The 13,788-nt window shown below is 52.9% G+C and overlaps 1 protein-coding gene across 1 annotated transcript; it reads right to left on the bottom strand.

Moving 5' to 3' along the window:
• Positions 1-11,045: 11,045 nt before the first annotated feature.
• Positions 11,046-13,629, bottom strand: KRP23_3081 (Potassium/sodium hyperpolarization-activated cyclic nucleotide-gated channel 1; the record flags this gene model as incomplete). Its single annotated transcript, XM_067887890.1, has 2 exons — positions 11,046-11,075; positions 12,031-13,629. The coding sequence occupies 2 exons, from the start codon at positions 13,627-13,629 to the stop codon at positions 11,046-11,048; spliced, it is 1,629 nt and encodes a 542-aa protein (XP_067750439.1).
• Positions 13,630-13,788: the final 159 nt, after the last annotated feature.

Raw genomic sequence — 13,788 nt, forward strand, 5'->3', positions numbered from 1 at the left:
CGGTGTTGCTCTGGGTTTCATCGTGAAGGAACAGCGTGAAACCGCTGCTCGAACTTCGGTGTCGCCATCGGCCACACCGCGCGTGGAGTCATTGAAACTCCACGTAAGCAGCTACGTTGGAAGAGAGGGCGAGCCTCTCCTCCGTTGGCTTGTCGAGGTCGACACTGCCATTACGGCTCGACGTATCGTCGACCCGTTGTCGAAGGTTGCGTTCGCCATGTCATGTCTTGGCGGACGAGCGAGGAGTTGGGCGTACGGACGCCGACTCACAGATCCTACGTGCTTTAGCACGTACGAGGATTTCAAGGAGGAGCTCAAACAAGCGTTTGAGCCCCCGCAGAACGAGTTCCGATCGAGGGCGGAGTTCCTCGATCTGCAACAGGGCAAGCATGACGTGCATGCTTACGCCCAAAGAGCACGGTACTTGGTCTCGAACATCGTGACCAACCCGATTGACGAGGCGACAAAGGTCGTCACGTTCATGAAGGGCCTTAGAGATGGGCCTGTGAAGACCTATCTCTTCCGAGAGTATCCAAATACTCTCGAGGCTGCAATTGCGCTTGCAATGCAAGAAGAGTTTAGCCTGCGGCAGGCTAAACTGCATGTGAACGCCCCACGGCTAATGCCACGACCGGTGGCAAGGCCGTCGGGAGGTCCCGAACCAATGGACCTCTCGAGTGCGACCGCTGCTGATTCCCAGCAGCGTCGTGGATCAACGAGTGTGCGTTGTTTCCGCTGCGGAAACATCGGTCACTATGCCCGCGAGTGCACAGCACCTGTGCACGCGGCGAGGAGCCGTCGTGGCGATACTGGGTATCGCCACGGGCAATAAAAAAACTAAAGGGACCAGCAGGCGCGGGGCGCCCTGCTGGTGATGCGATCGAGCGTGTCGACATCGGACACGCTGCAATGAAGATCGCTGCCCCCAGTGAGAGTCAATCTCACTGCAAGAAGCAAGATGACAAGCCGAACCTTGTCATCTTGAAGGTAAGCTCGAAGAGAGAGAAGTCTCTTCGTGCTCTAGTGGACTGTGGTGCGTCGAACAACTTTGTTCGACTGCAGAGCCTTCCAAGGCTTGACTTCGAGGAGGTGAAAACACCTCGAAGTCTATTGGAAGTGAGGCTAGCAACGGGTGTCGTTGTTAGAACCGAGAAGCGTATCGTACGCGTACGCTTCTCGTATCAAGAGAAGGAGTTCGTCGACGAGCTTATCGTCCTGGAACTGGACGATAAGTTCGATATGGTGTTGGGCATGCCGTGGCTTGCACGGCATGATCCGGTGATCGACTGGACGAAGCGCACGATCGTGCGCTTCGGGAGCAGCAGCAGCGCGACAGAGAGCGATGGCCCTGTCGGCGCAGCACATGCACCACATGGTGCATGCGGCCCTCCACTAGAGACAGCGCGGAATGCGGCTGTCTCCGGTCACCCCAAGCGAACGCCAACGACTGCGAGAGTCGTTGGGAGAAGATGTGAACCGAATCAGCAGGGCCTGATTCAATCCGATTCGAGAGGGTCTCGAAGCGTCCGGAGCGACGCGGTAGTGTCGACAGGTAATGTCGACACACAATTGGTCGAAAGCCACTCCGCCGTTAGGCGTAGAGGTAAAGAAGACGCGTCGGCTCTGAGAGCCGACGCTGCAAGCAGTGCGGACAGTTGCAAACGTCCCGCACCGGAAATGCTTGCGACCTCGCGTGCAGCCGGGCTGCACGACGAAGCGATGCGCGATCAAGCCGGGCTTGAACGCGTGCGCCCGCGGGTAAAACCCGCCGGCGAATACAAGGAACAACTGTCCACGGCCGGGCCTGGACAAGAAGAAACTCGCGGAGCCGGGCTCCGCACGAGAAGTGAACGGCGCAAGCGAGAAAAGCTGCGCAAGTCTCGGTCAGGGACCGAGACGCTACAAGCAGTGTCTGCCGGGCAGACACAGGAGTTGGAGACGACCGTCGAGACATTGAATGTCTTGACGCGTACGAGTATTGGTCTCCAATACAAGAAGATGAGGCTGAATAATCCTCCGACGTTAGCGTCGGAGTTGATGTCGCTCCCAGTCACAAGCTGGAAGCGTTTCGCTCGCGAACTGCACGATGGACGCATCGAGCAGATCTGCATCCTCTCGGACGTCGAGATGATCACGTGTGAAGCAGAAGAGCTGAATCAGCTCATCTCTGAGGGCGCGGACGCCCTCAGCGCGAAGTCGAAGAAGGAACGCTTCGACGAGCAAGGCTGGGACTCGCTCAAGGCGAGCCCCTTTTTCAAGGTCTTGCGTGAGTACAAGGATGTACTCCCGGACGACATTCCTGCGGAGTTACCGCAGGACAAGGGTGTTCAGCACGAGATTGATCTCGTGCCGGGAACGAAGTACTGCGTCACGCGACAGTGGCCACTGCCGCGTGAGCAAGTCAAGGCAATCGACGACTTCTTTGAAAGTCGTCGCAATGCAGGACAAGTGCGGGAATCGAAGTCCCCGCACAGCGCGCCTACGTTCTGTGTGAAGAAACCACAGGGCGGGTGGCGCATCGTTCATGCGTACAACAAGCTGAACGATGCGACGGTACCGGCACAGACGCCGATACCTCGAAAAGATGTGATCATCGATTCGATGACCTCGAGTACTGTCTTCAGTACTCTGGATCTGAGAGACGGGTTCTATCAGATCCTCATGCGTGAGAGTGATATCTCTCTCACAGCGGTAAGCACTCCGAGCGGCATGCTCTGGGAGTGGCTCGTGATGCCGCAGGGGCTGAAGAACGCCCCAGCGACGTTCAACAGGTGCGTCACGCACTTGTTGCGCTCGGTGCGCGACTTCGCACCGAGCTATTTCGACGACGTGTTCATTCACAGCCGGGCTGTGAATGGGAAATCGGACGTGGAGATGCATGCAGAGCATCTCCGCAAGTTGCTTGAGCTCATGCGAAAGCACAAGCTCTATGCGAACCTGAAGAAGTGTATCTTCGGGGCGACCCAGATACCCGTACTTGGGTGTCTCGTTGGGAAGAACGGCGTACGCCCTGACCCAGGAAAGGTCAGAGTGATCAATGAATGGCCAACGCCTTCAAATGTAAAGGAACTGCGGCAGTTCCTTGGACTCGCCACGTACTTGTGCAAGTACGTGAGCAACTACGCGGGCAACATTCGCCCGCTGTCGCAGCTCTTAAAGAAAGAGGCTGCATGGGAATGGACTGCTGATTGTCAGCAGGCCTTTGAAGCAGTCAAGCAGGGCTTGACTGAAGCGCCGATCTTGGCGGTGGCCTACCAAGATCGCCCATTCCACGTTGTGTGCGATGCATCCGATTTCGCGATCGGATGCGCACTGATGCAACTCGATCACGAAGGTCGTGATCGTGTGGTTTACTACCAATCGCGTCAGCTGAAGCCAGCTGAGCGCAATTACCCGGTACATGACAAGGAACTCCTTGCCATGAAGTATGCACTCGCAAAGTTTCGAGTGTATCTACTTGGGAGTAGACCATTCGTGGTCTACACCGACCACGCATCGTTGCGTACGGCGACTAAGTCGCCGCACATATCCCAAAGAATGGCACGGTGGCTGTCATTCTTTGCTGAATACAACTTCCAGGTTGAGTACAAACCTGGAAGGTTGAATGTCGTGGCCGACGCGCTTTCGCGTCGACCAGATTATGCGGCGCAAGAGGCCGACGTCAACGCAGTTGGCGTCGTCAGGACGACTACACCCTCATCATCCTTATTGGATGACGCGAAGGCCGCATACGCGCATGATGCGGATGCGAAGCAGTTGTTGGAGTATTTCTCCACACCTTCTGACAAGTCTCGTCAGAAGCTGGCCAAACACCTTCGTGCCCGTGTACACCGTTATCGTGTACACAATGGTCTGCTGCTTTACAGCGCAGTCGACGACAACGCAGATCGCATTGTCGTGCCGGATGATCATGAGCTGAAGCTCAAGATCACGTACGAGTATCACGATGCCCCGACATCGGGACATCCTGGCCGTGAGAAGACATACTTGCTTCTCACGCGTGACTTCTACTGGTGTCACCAGTACAAATGGGTACGCAAGCACGTTCGTGCTTGCGAGGTATGCCAGCGTGTGAAACCTGCGCCCAACTCGCAGGCTCCGCTTCAATCACTACCGACTCCGTCGGAGTGCTGGCAGTCCATTTCAATGGACTTTGTTTTTGGTCTTCCGCAAGACAACAAGAGGAGGACTGGTATTGTGGTCTTTGTTGACCGCTTCAGCAAGATGGTGCATCTTGCTGCAGTACCAGCCGAGGTGACAGCCAAACAGACGGCATGTCTGTTTGTCGACATGGTGTTTAGACACCATGGTATGCCACTCGACATCGTGTCGGATCGGGATCCGCGCTTTACAGCGCGATTCTGGCAAGAAGTGTTTACACTTCTTGGGACGCAGTTGTCCATGTCGACTGCGGATCACCCGCAGACCGACGGACAAACAGAGCGTGTCAACCGCGTGCTGGTTGACACCATGAAGAGCTACGCGCATTCGTTCCATCAATGGAGCGACAGCTTGCCGATGGCGGAGTTCGCCATCAACAACTTGGTGCATGTCTCGACTAGACACACACCGTTCTACGTGAATGCCATGAGGCACCCACGCGTACCAAGCGTACTCGGTGCGGTAGCTCCTTCCTTAAGTGGGGGGGGGGGGGGGTATCCGGTTAATTCAAAACAACCGGATAAGCACGCAGATACGAGCAATGTATCAGCTGTGACGACTCGCGCACGTACTGCGCGCAGTCATGGCGACGACAACACAGTGTCTGCGACGGGCGTAGACACTTCAAACGACAACGAACAACACGCGCAGGCCGGGCCTGCTGCGAACAAGGAGCACGAACTGAACCAGGGGTTCAGCTCGGATGCAATGGACTTTGTCCAGCGCCGACAAGCCGTAATTCGGTTTGTCCAAGATGCAATAGCAGCTTCTGTCGATCGACAGAAGCTGAATGCCGATAACACCGGCAGAGGAAACACAAATGAATTCAAAGTTGGTTCATTAGTTCTGTTAGCTACGCAGAACCTAGCTAAACATGCAGTTTCCGATTTCGGAGCAAGCAAGCTTGCTCCGCGCTTCATTGGGCCATTCACCGTGTTGGCGAAGCATGGCAACGCGTACACACTGGACATACCGTCCAGCATGCGCCTGTACCCATCGTTTTACGTTGGGCGACTGAAGCCGTACGTGCAGCACGAATTACGTACGTCTGGTGACCCGCCAAAGCGCTCTCGAGCGCGGCGACGCGCTTCAAGGCGCCAGAGAGCCTCGTCCCGACCTCGACCTTTACGTTCGAGGTCGTCTGCGCAACCTCCGCGAGCTGAGCCTTCAACAAGCTCAGCTCCTGACGCAGAGCAGCGAACTGCGACGCTTGGAGACGCTCAACAGCCTCCAAGCGAGACTCAAGGTTTGGTTGACCAAACCCGGGGCGTCTTCCCCCCCCCCACCCCCCCCCCCCCCCCCCACCCCACCCCCGTTGCGAGACGCACGCGGGGCAACTCGCTGGATCGTCCAGCGAATTGTTGGTCATCGGAACCAGACCCGAGGTCCGGTTCATTTTCGTATTCGTTGGAGAGGATTTCCTCCCCAACACGATACGTGGGAATCACGGAATGTCCTGATGGAGGACATTCCGGAAATGGTGACGGCGTACGAAGGCCGCCACCGCCACCTCCGCCGAAGGGCGTAAAACTTGGGCGAGTGCTGTAGTCGCCTACAGCACTCGGATAAGTGCTGCGATTATCCGCAGCACTAGAAGACGCCTGCGCCTGAAAACTGGCGCGCAGGGTCTTGAGGTCGTCAGGTACACACATGGACGTGTACCCGTTGACGTCCCGCTCGGTGATGCGTACTGCTCCAGGGTAGCAGTACTCACAAGCAGTGTCATAAGGCACTGCGCAAGGAAGTCCAATACCGACTGCACCATGGTGCAGTCGTTCAAGTTTACCACGCTTCGAGAACTTCTCGTAGCGCTCCCGCGCCTGGCTAATCCGGTCGCGATAGCCAGCGGGGTTCTTGTTGAAGTTTTCAACAAAGGCACTCCAACTTTGACAAAGTGCCTGCCACTCGGGCACTTTGCTTCTGCGAGAAGTCTTCTTGGTCGCAAACCATCGGAGCTCATGGAAGAGCCCGATGTAGTAGTCGCGCCTTTGATTCGTTAACGGATCAAAGTGTAATCGATTCGCGACGTCATCGTCAACGATGGCGTTGCACGAATACAGCGCGTATAGATTCGGTGGCGCGGTCGCACCGAATCGGCTGCCGATCTCAGACTGAGACGGCATCCACGGCTCACGCACTGGCTCAGTGTGCGAGGCCGCAACAACAGCGGATGGAGTGGAGTCATCTCCATCCCGCGGAGTCGTCAAGGCTCCAGCGGCAGCGAGCGGTGTTCCACTGCCGCTGCGCGAACGCTTCGAGCCCGAAGCGTTCGAGTCGTCCTCGCGTGGACGACGCAGACCCACATTGGGGTCAGTGTGGCCCGGAGACAAGATGTCCTTGTCTCCTTCGAGTTCCCCCTCCTCGACTTCACTTCCGTAGTCGAGGGGAACTCCCTCTCCACCTGGAGAGTAGATGCCAACTCCGGTTTCGACAGCAATGATCTTGCCTGTCTTGTTTCGGATGGCATGTTTCTCATGCCATCTCGAGTGGTATCCAGCAACAGAGAGGCGACTCTCTGTTGCCGCGCTTGTCGGCATCGCCTCGACGGCGATGCCAGTAGCGGTCGTGGCTGAGGCAGCGGCCGTCGTCGCCTTGGAGGCGACGACAGCACTTGCTGTTGCCGAAGCGGCCGGCGTCTTGGACGAAGACGTCGTTGGCGTGCTCATTGGGAATGAGCACGTGTTCTCCCGAAGAAAATACGGATTGACGTGTCGAGACCGGCACGTCAAATCCTAACGGGGGGATGGTGTAGCGGGGCTACACATTCGGTTCACCTCCTACCTTAGTGCAACATGCACTAAGGAACACATTCAGGTGACCACCACAGGGTGGTCCACATTCATAGCAAAAGGCATATGACTGGTAGAAAGTAACACCTTTCTACCAATGAGAGTCATTCAATAGATAGGGGTTCTGCCATCCATCCAATGGCAGAACCTCTCATTAGAAATATCAGTTTTAGGAGGAAACCCCATTTTACAATCAATACAGTTCTCATTTACCACCAAAGCTTTCGTTCGGTTCATTTATCTAGGTTTAAGTATACTTGCGGATACAAGTATACTGAACTTAAGTAAATTACTCCTACGCTTCCTCCTACACGTGCGCACACGTGTAAGCTTAAGTAGTGGGTCTAAGCAGACCCACTACACCACACTCTCGTACGACACCTTCACAGCCACGCCATGCAGATAGCTCCACATACCATATTCGGCGCCGCGCTTCCAGGCCCTACTATAAAATCCGATACATTAGCCAAACTGTCCATACTTGACAGACACGTAACGGACGCATGTACAGACACACCAGACTAGCGTCCATGCTCATATTCGACAGATACGCACGTACAGACACGCCAGGAAGCGGCGTCACTAGCGCCCATATGCATACACAGCGCCATATCCGCTTAATTACGAATTTATACCGCCATATCTGACGTCACCTCCATATTCACCGCCGCACGCCACCACTTCCTCGCCGCCGCCCACACTGCCCGCGATTCCTCGTCGCCTTCCGCGGACGCGTCCATATTGGCCGCGCTTCCTGCCTGTTATTAGCTCGAACCAACATGATGAACCGGGCTCGACAATGTCGTGGAACGGGTCCAGACCATAATTGGAAATCGCTTATAGTTTGGAATATCGCTCACGTAGACAGTATACTGAAACGATCAACGATATCTGGCAGCAAAGATATAGTCAGCTAGGCCACGCTCCAGTTGAGGATATCTGTATTTTAGCCAATGAAATCGCGTCATAATCACTGTCGTCAAAAGCTCGACAGAAATGAAAGATTTCACCCCTCGATTGAGGCAGCATTTATCTTTCTGTAGTGATGAAGCCATACAAATCACTCAATTTCACCAGGCATTATTTTAATTAAAATATCAACTCACTCCTCTCGTCATCTTTAGCCAATCAAAAGAACAAATGAGTAGTACAGTGGTAACCACAATTAATCTGAATTGCAAAATATTATCATTCAAAACGTATTCTCAGTACAATTTAATGAGACTTTTTAATGTGCTGATATTTTTACCATTGAAATTATTGCGAATTCCGAACTGCCTGCTCACTTCTTCTACGGGAGCGAATCTACGATACTGCAAGGCCATGGTAAAACAGAGTGATATCAGTCCTAGACTGGTTCACTGTCAACAAAAATCATCCATCAAAGATGGATGTAACATTGTTTCATTAATAGCACATCAAAACTCAAAGCAAATTATGATACGAATGATGTATTAGCAGGAGGATTTTCTGGATTTTGTCAGATTTATTACTGTATTAATATCGGAAATGCTACCATGGTACTACAAGTAGCATTCGGTATCAATCCGTAGATCACTTGGGCGAATGCGAATGACGCGCTTTGGGGCTATTAGCAAAACAAACTAATCCTCCAGTGACGCGTTATACGACCCAGCCTCAATCAACATGAATTCTTCTTCATCCAGGCAGATGTCCATCATCCCCCCAACAGGATAGCGACTTGATTTCCACAGCAAGAATGAGGACAACTTGTTGGCGAACGCCACTTTCGAGAAATCGACGCTTCCCGTTGTTAGAAAACTGGCAATCAGCAGGAAATCTCCCGTGCATTCACTTCCTTCGTAGAAGACGAAGCGAGTGCCCTTCGGCGCATCAATCCACGCAGCACTGACTGCGATGTTATCGTAGCAGGAGTCTAGGGAGTAGCATCTGAGAAAGTGAACTTCTTGTAGCGGGGGTTGGCGGTTGCGGGCTGAGATGGAAAGAGGCGGATCTCTATGGAAAGACACAGCGGCAGGAACGACGCTGCCATTGTCATGATGAATAGATTGGTTATAGGCGCTATCATGCTTCGCGAGCAGATTCAAGAGTGAGAGCTCGCGCGGTCGGATCAAACGGCATGGGTTATGCGATTTTCACAGGCTGAACCTACGGGGCGTATCGAGTGCTCACACACGCAGCGGTATCGAGCACTCCAGAATGTTGCCAGTTGAGTCAAAGCTGGACCTCGGATTTCAAGAGGCAACTCGAAGGAGTATTTGATCGAAAGCGCTATTTCAGCGTTTTCTTCCTGATAAAGACCACGCCAACTTGCCAACAATGCCTTCCAACTCAGCTAGCAGAGCACGGAGGGCTGCCATCGCTGTAGTTGCCAGCATACTCGTGTCGGGTGCCACTCATGCTGCTCACATATATCTGTACGATGGGCCGAACGTCAATGGCTACTACCTCGACTGGGCCATTTCGGAGACACAGTGCTGCTACTCGGTCCCTTGCTTCAACGACCGCACGCACTCGCTCAAGTTCAGGAAACTGCCCAATGACAGCCATTTGGCTCTGTACGAGAAGGCCGGGTGCCAGGGTAAACACTACAAGGTTCCAGCGACGCCGCACGGGACGATAAAATACGCTGATGGAGGGTTCAGCTTTGGAATCTCGTCCTTCATGATCTGGTCATCCGGAATATATGCAACAAACGGACTGGTCAACATTTGCGAGGAAAGCGCAAAATTGCTGGATGGAAACATTACGGGCAATGTTGAGAGCAGCATCTGAGAATGAGAAGATCAAACAAGAGAATTATTTTAAATTATGGTTTACAATCATCAGGCGCTCGAGTCCAATAGGCAAGACTTGCTGCATCGTGTCCTCGGGCGTGTTTGTGATTTGTGTTGGGCTTCCGAGCGTCAGGACTTAAGCGATGATACTTCGGCAGCCACGTCGATATTCTCGTAAAAGAAGTTGATATTCCCATTGCGAGCGGTGGGACCTGCCGGTGCATGAGCAGTCATCATAATTCACTAGTTGCTCACCGTTTGCAAGCTGCGTCCAAATCGCCCACTGCGCGCGATCGTTGAAGCAATTCTTGGTCGAGACGCACGCTCCCAGCTTCGTCGAGTTGAATTTCACATCGGAGTGAGGCGACACCGCGCCTTCAAACAGCCACAGCTCAGAACACTGTAAAGTAGATCTCTACACTACAAGTGTGGCGGTGCAGGTGAGACGCATTCAGATTATGTGCGAATTAGCAACTAGCTGCCGAAAGATTTCATGGTGGTGGCTTAAGAAGACGACATACTGGGTGGTCCGCGATGATAGACCAGTTTGAAGCTTGTGTCGCGCCACAAGTTGTACCAGGTAAAGACTTTCCTCAGCTGAGCAAGGATGTCTCCGCAGTAGAACCACCACAGCCGTCCTCCCAAGCAACATCGGGGTGTCCTGGAGACCTCGGCGGACCTTTACCATTATGCGGCGACTCGGGAAAACTTTGAAGGCAAGAATCGCGGCGTTTGTAACTCCTTGTTGACCCAGCCGATACCCCTTGGTGAATGGAATACTCTCTTTCGCGCGTTGTCATCGCAGTATCTTCATGGTTCTGCGTAATAGCATCAATTATTTTGTTCTCGCTGCTTTGCCGACTCCACAACTGGTCTGCCAACGTCAACTCAGTTCCACGAAATCGACCCGACAAAGAACCCGCACGGAGTAAATCGGGGGGCTGGATTAATCCTATCGCTTGCTTTGAAAAAGTCGTGGTGAGGAGACGGCGGATCGACTGTCGCTGCTTCGAAAGCCTATGGTTTCGAGGGGCTCCGTCCACAATCGGCATTCTGGAGCGTGGACGCAGTAACACACGCTGACTGGGATCCTTTTCAAAAATTCTGCTTTGAATTTCCGAGAATTCGTTCGTGGCGCTAACGCCAATGTTGGCAGGAGATTTACCTGTTGCGCCGGCAGTTTCTGAGCTCCCCGAGTAGCTCGAAGTATTAGTGTCTATCGCTGTTGGCTGAGACGGAGGCACTTCAACTTGGTCACCTTTGATGTCCACACTTTCAATTGTCGAGCTTCTGGGTATTATACGCTTGATCGGCTCTAGCGGACTTGTGTCAAGCTTTAAGCTGGGATCGCCATTTCTAATAGAAGCTACATCAAGCAAGCTCTTGACACGGTCCAATCGTTTCAGAGTTGAAGGTGGTCTGCCAGCCAAGCTAGCAGCCCTACGAGCGACGGAAGGAGGGCGACTCGCAGTTTTTACGCTGGCATCGTCCCCGTCAATCACTGTTGCAGCTGAAAGGTGATCCAGCCTGCTTTTCATCGATTTTAGATCGTTTTCCATACGACTAATAGCCCCCGTCATAGCACGCATCATTTCAAGCAACTCGCCATGATTTTCCTCGTCCTTGGACACCACAGCAGAGTTAAACACAGGGGACGACAGAGTCAAATTACGTGCTCCAATTCCTCCATTTTCACACACTGGAGAAGGTTGATCGAGCATGCCTCCTTCAATAGTTGGTAACTGTAGTTCCAGTGGCTTATCCGAGCCTTGCAAACCATACCTGATTGTTTTATCTGGAAGTTCGACGTCCAGCCGTTCCACAAGCGCTTGAGCCGCTTGTGCTGGAGTGAGAGTCATGTGTGCATTTCCTATATTGGCTCCAAGATCACCTCTTCGTTGTCGGTGATGCAGTACAACATCACTGAGCTCATCCCATGCGAATGGAAACTGTCCTTTCTCGATGCTATCGCGCAGCATATGGGTAAGCACTGTGCGTCGATCTACGGGGTAACGCGATATAAGACGCTGAAACGTAACTCGGTCAAGGATGCACATTTCCACGTACGTGACAGCTCGGATACTCCCTTCTTGCATGTGATTCATAATTAATCCCATTTCACCTGTGGTTTCTCCGGGATACATGAGCTGAGTCTCGCAATTCTCAGAGTCGTCTGTTGATCTGTCCATCACAGTTGCTGGTAGCGACTTTAATATATCTCCCGGAATTCGGTACTGTTGGGGGCGCACGTGTGAGCTAGATTCGTCCATGGATGTTGTTTTCGAATCCGAGGGGAGCTTGAACTTTGCGCTACCTCGTACCTGATTGTCAAAAGCCAAGCGAGAGGCCTCAAGACTGGCGACTCGAGTTGAACCAGCCATACTTCCAAGACCAGTGTCTCTGCCACCGTCGCCGTCGCTATCACTATCACTATCAGATTCCCACGTGTAGGAGCGCGCGCAAATGCCCCGATTGATCATGAACATCTCGTCGCAAGTTTCACCCTTACGGACCACATAGTCATCGGGTAGATACACTCTCACAGCGAGGTTGAGAATAATTTGCGTGGCAAAATCTGGTGAACAGTCCTTCCAAAAGGGAATCTCGGTGACTAGGTTCATGTACTTGTAAAGGCCAACCTCCAAACCCAACGTGTGCGTAAGTTCGCGCTGAAATTTGACAATGTCACCGTCCAGGGATTCGTACTCGGTCCACACGTGCGTGTAGTACTGATGAATGCGGTCGCGTAATTTGTCCGGGAGCTTCATTTTGTCCATCGTGGCGAACACTGCCTCCATTTTGCGATGGTAATTTGTGGAGCTGGCGTTGAAATTAGACACGAGCATGGCCACGTTACCGAACACGATGGCTAGCACAACAGAGCCTATCAGAATGGCAACTGTGCAATAGATATTTTCATCCCTGGTTCCTACGATGTTGCCTTGACCTTGAATGAGACTAACAGCGTAGTAGTAGTCGGCAATATATTTCTCCAGGACGTGTTCCGCCTGGTGTGCTTGCTTTTCGGATACCACGTGCCAAAGGCACGCCATGTAATGAGCGATCAGTAGCACTAGCCACATGAGCTGTGCGATGCCAAGCAGGTGCGAATACCGAGAGTAGCGAAGCCACGCCACCATGTGCTTACTAATTCGCACCACACGACTCACCAAGATAGTCCGCTCGATAAATGTGACGCGTAGCACGCGTAGCACCATCAACGCAGTCTCGGAGTGAATAATAACAGAGGTATTACCAGTCAGCGAACCAGTGATAAAAAATTGAAAGCCAACGCGCGGGATTGCAGAGAGAAAATCGACGATGAACCACTTGTTCAAATAATTGCTCGCGATGAGTTTCCGCGAGGTCACCAGCGTGTTCTGGTCGTGGTAGGCCGTGTTGAAATTCAGCAGGAGGTTTAAAACAAATATCACCTCCAGCGCAATGTTGATGCCGGTGACACCTGCAGACCCCTCGGGGTAGTAACTCGGTCCGAAGGGCAGATAGAAGAGCTGGAAATGGTAGGTGCACAACATGGCAATTCTATGTATCGTTGCAACTCTGCTGCTTGGGATGATCGGCGATGTTAGAGAGCGCAGAAGCTTTCTCCACGTCTTCCTTTTCGTGAGTGAGCGCATGAAGCGCTGCAGTGAGAACCGAGCTCTTTGATGTCGACTCTTTTTCTTGACGCTGCCGCTCTCCTTGTCGATCACCAGGTTCTTGGCCTGGAGTCTGGTGGACATGATCCCTGTGTCCGAGACCTTACGCAGCTGGAACCGCTGCATCATGGCCTCGTAGTTGGCGGTCTTGATCTGCATCTCGTAGATGTGGCGCGTGGACAGCCCCGTGTTGCGGATGGTGGCGCCCAAGCTGCTCTTGCGCATCTGCGGCCGCTTGTTAATCGGTGGGCGCTCCGTCATGACAACAAAAGTCGGCGGATGAAAATGGGAAGTGAAGGTTTGGTTGACAAGGCCAACGAGACTAAGTTCCATACGAAGCGACCGGGAATAGCTTTGTCTACATTTACATTTGGCGAAGACCACAAGTCCTGTTTTGTATGATACCGTAGTAACCAAAGC

This window comes from Phytophthora ramorum, assembly GCF_020800215.1.
Source record: "Phytophthora ramorum isolate Pr-102 chromosome Unknown Phyram_PR-102_s0002, whole genome shotgun sequence".
NCBI lineage: Eukaryota > Oomycota > Peronosporomycetes > Peronosporales > Peronosporaceae > Phytophthora > Phytophthora ramorum.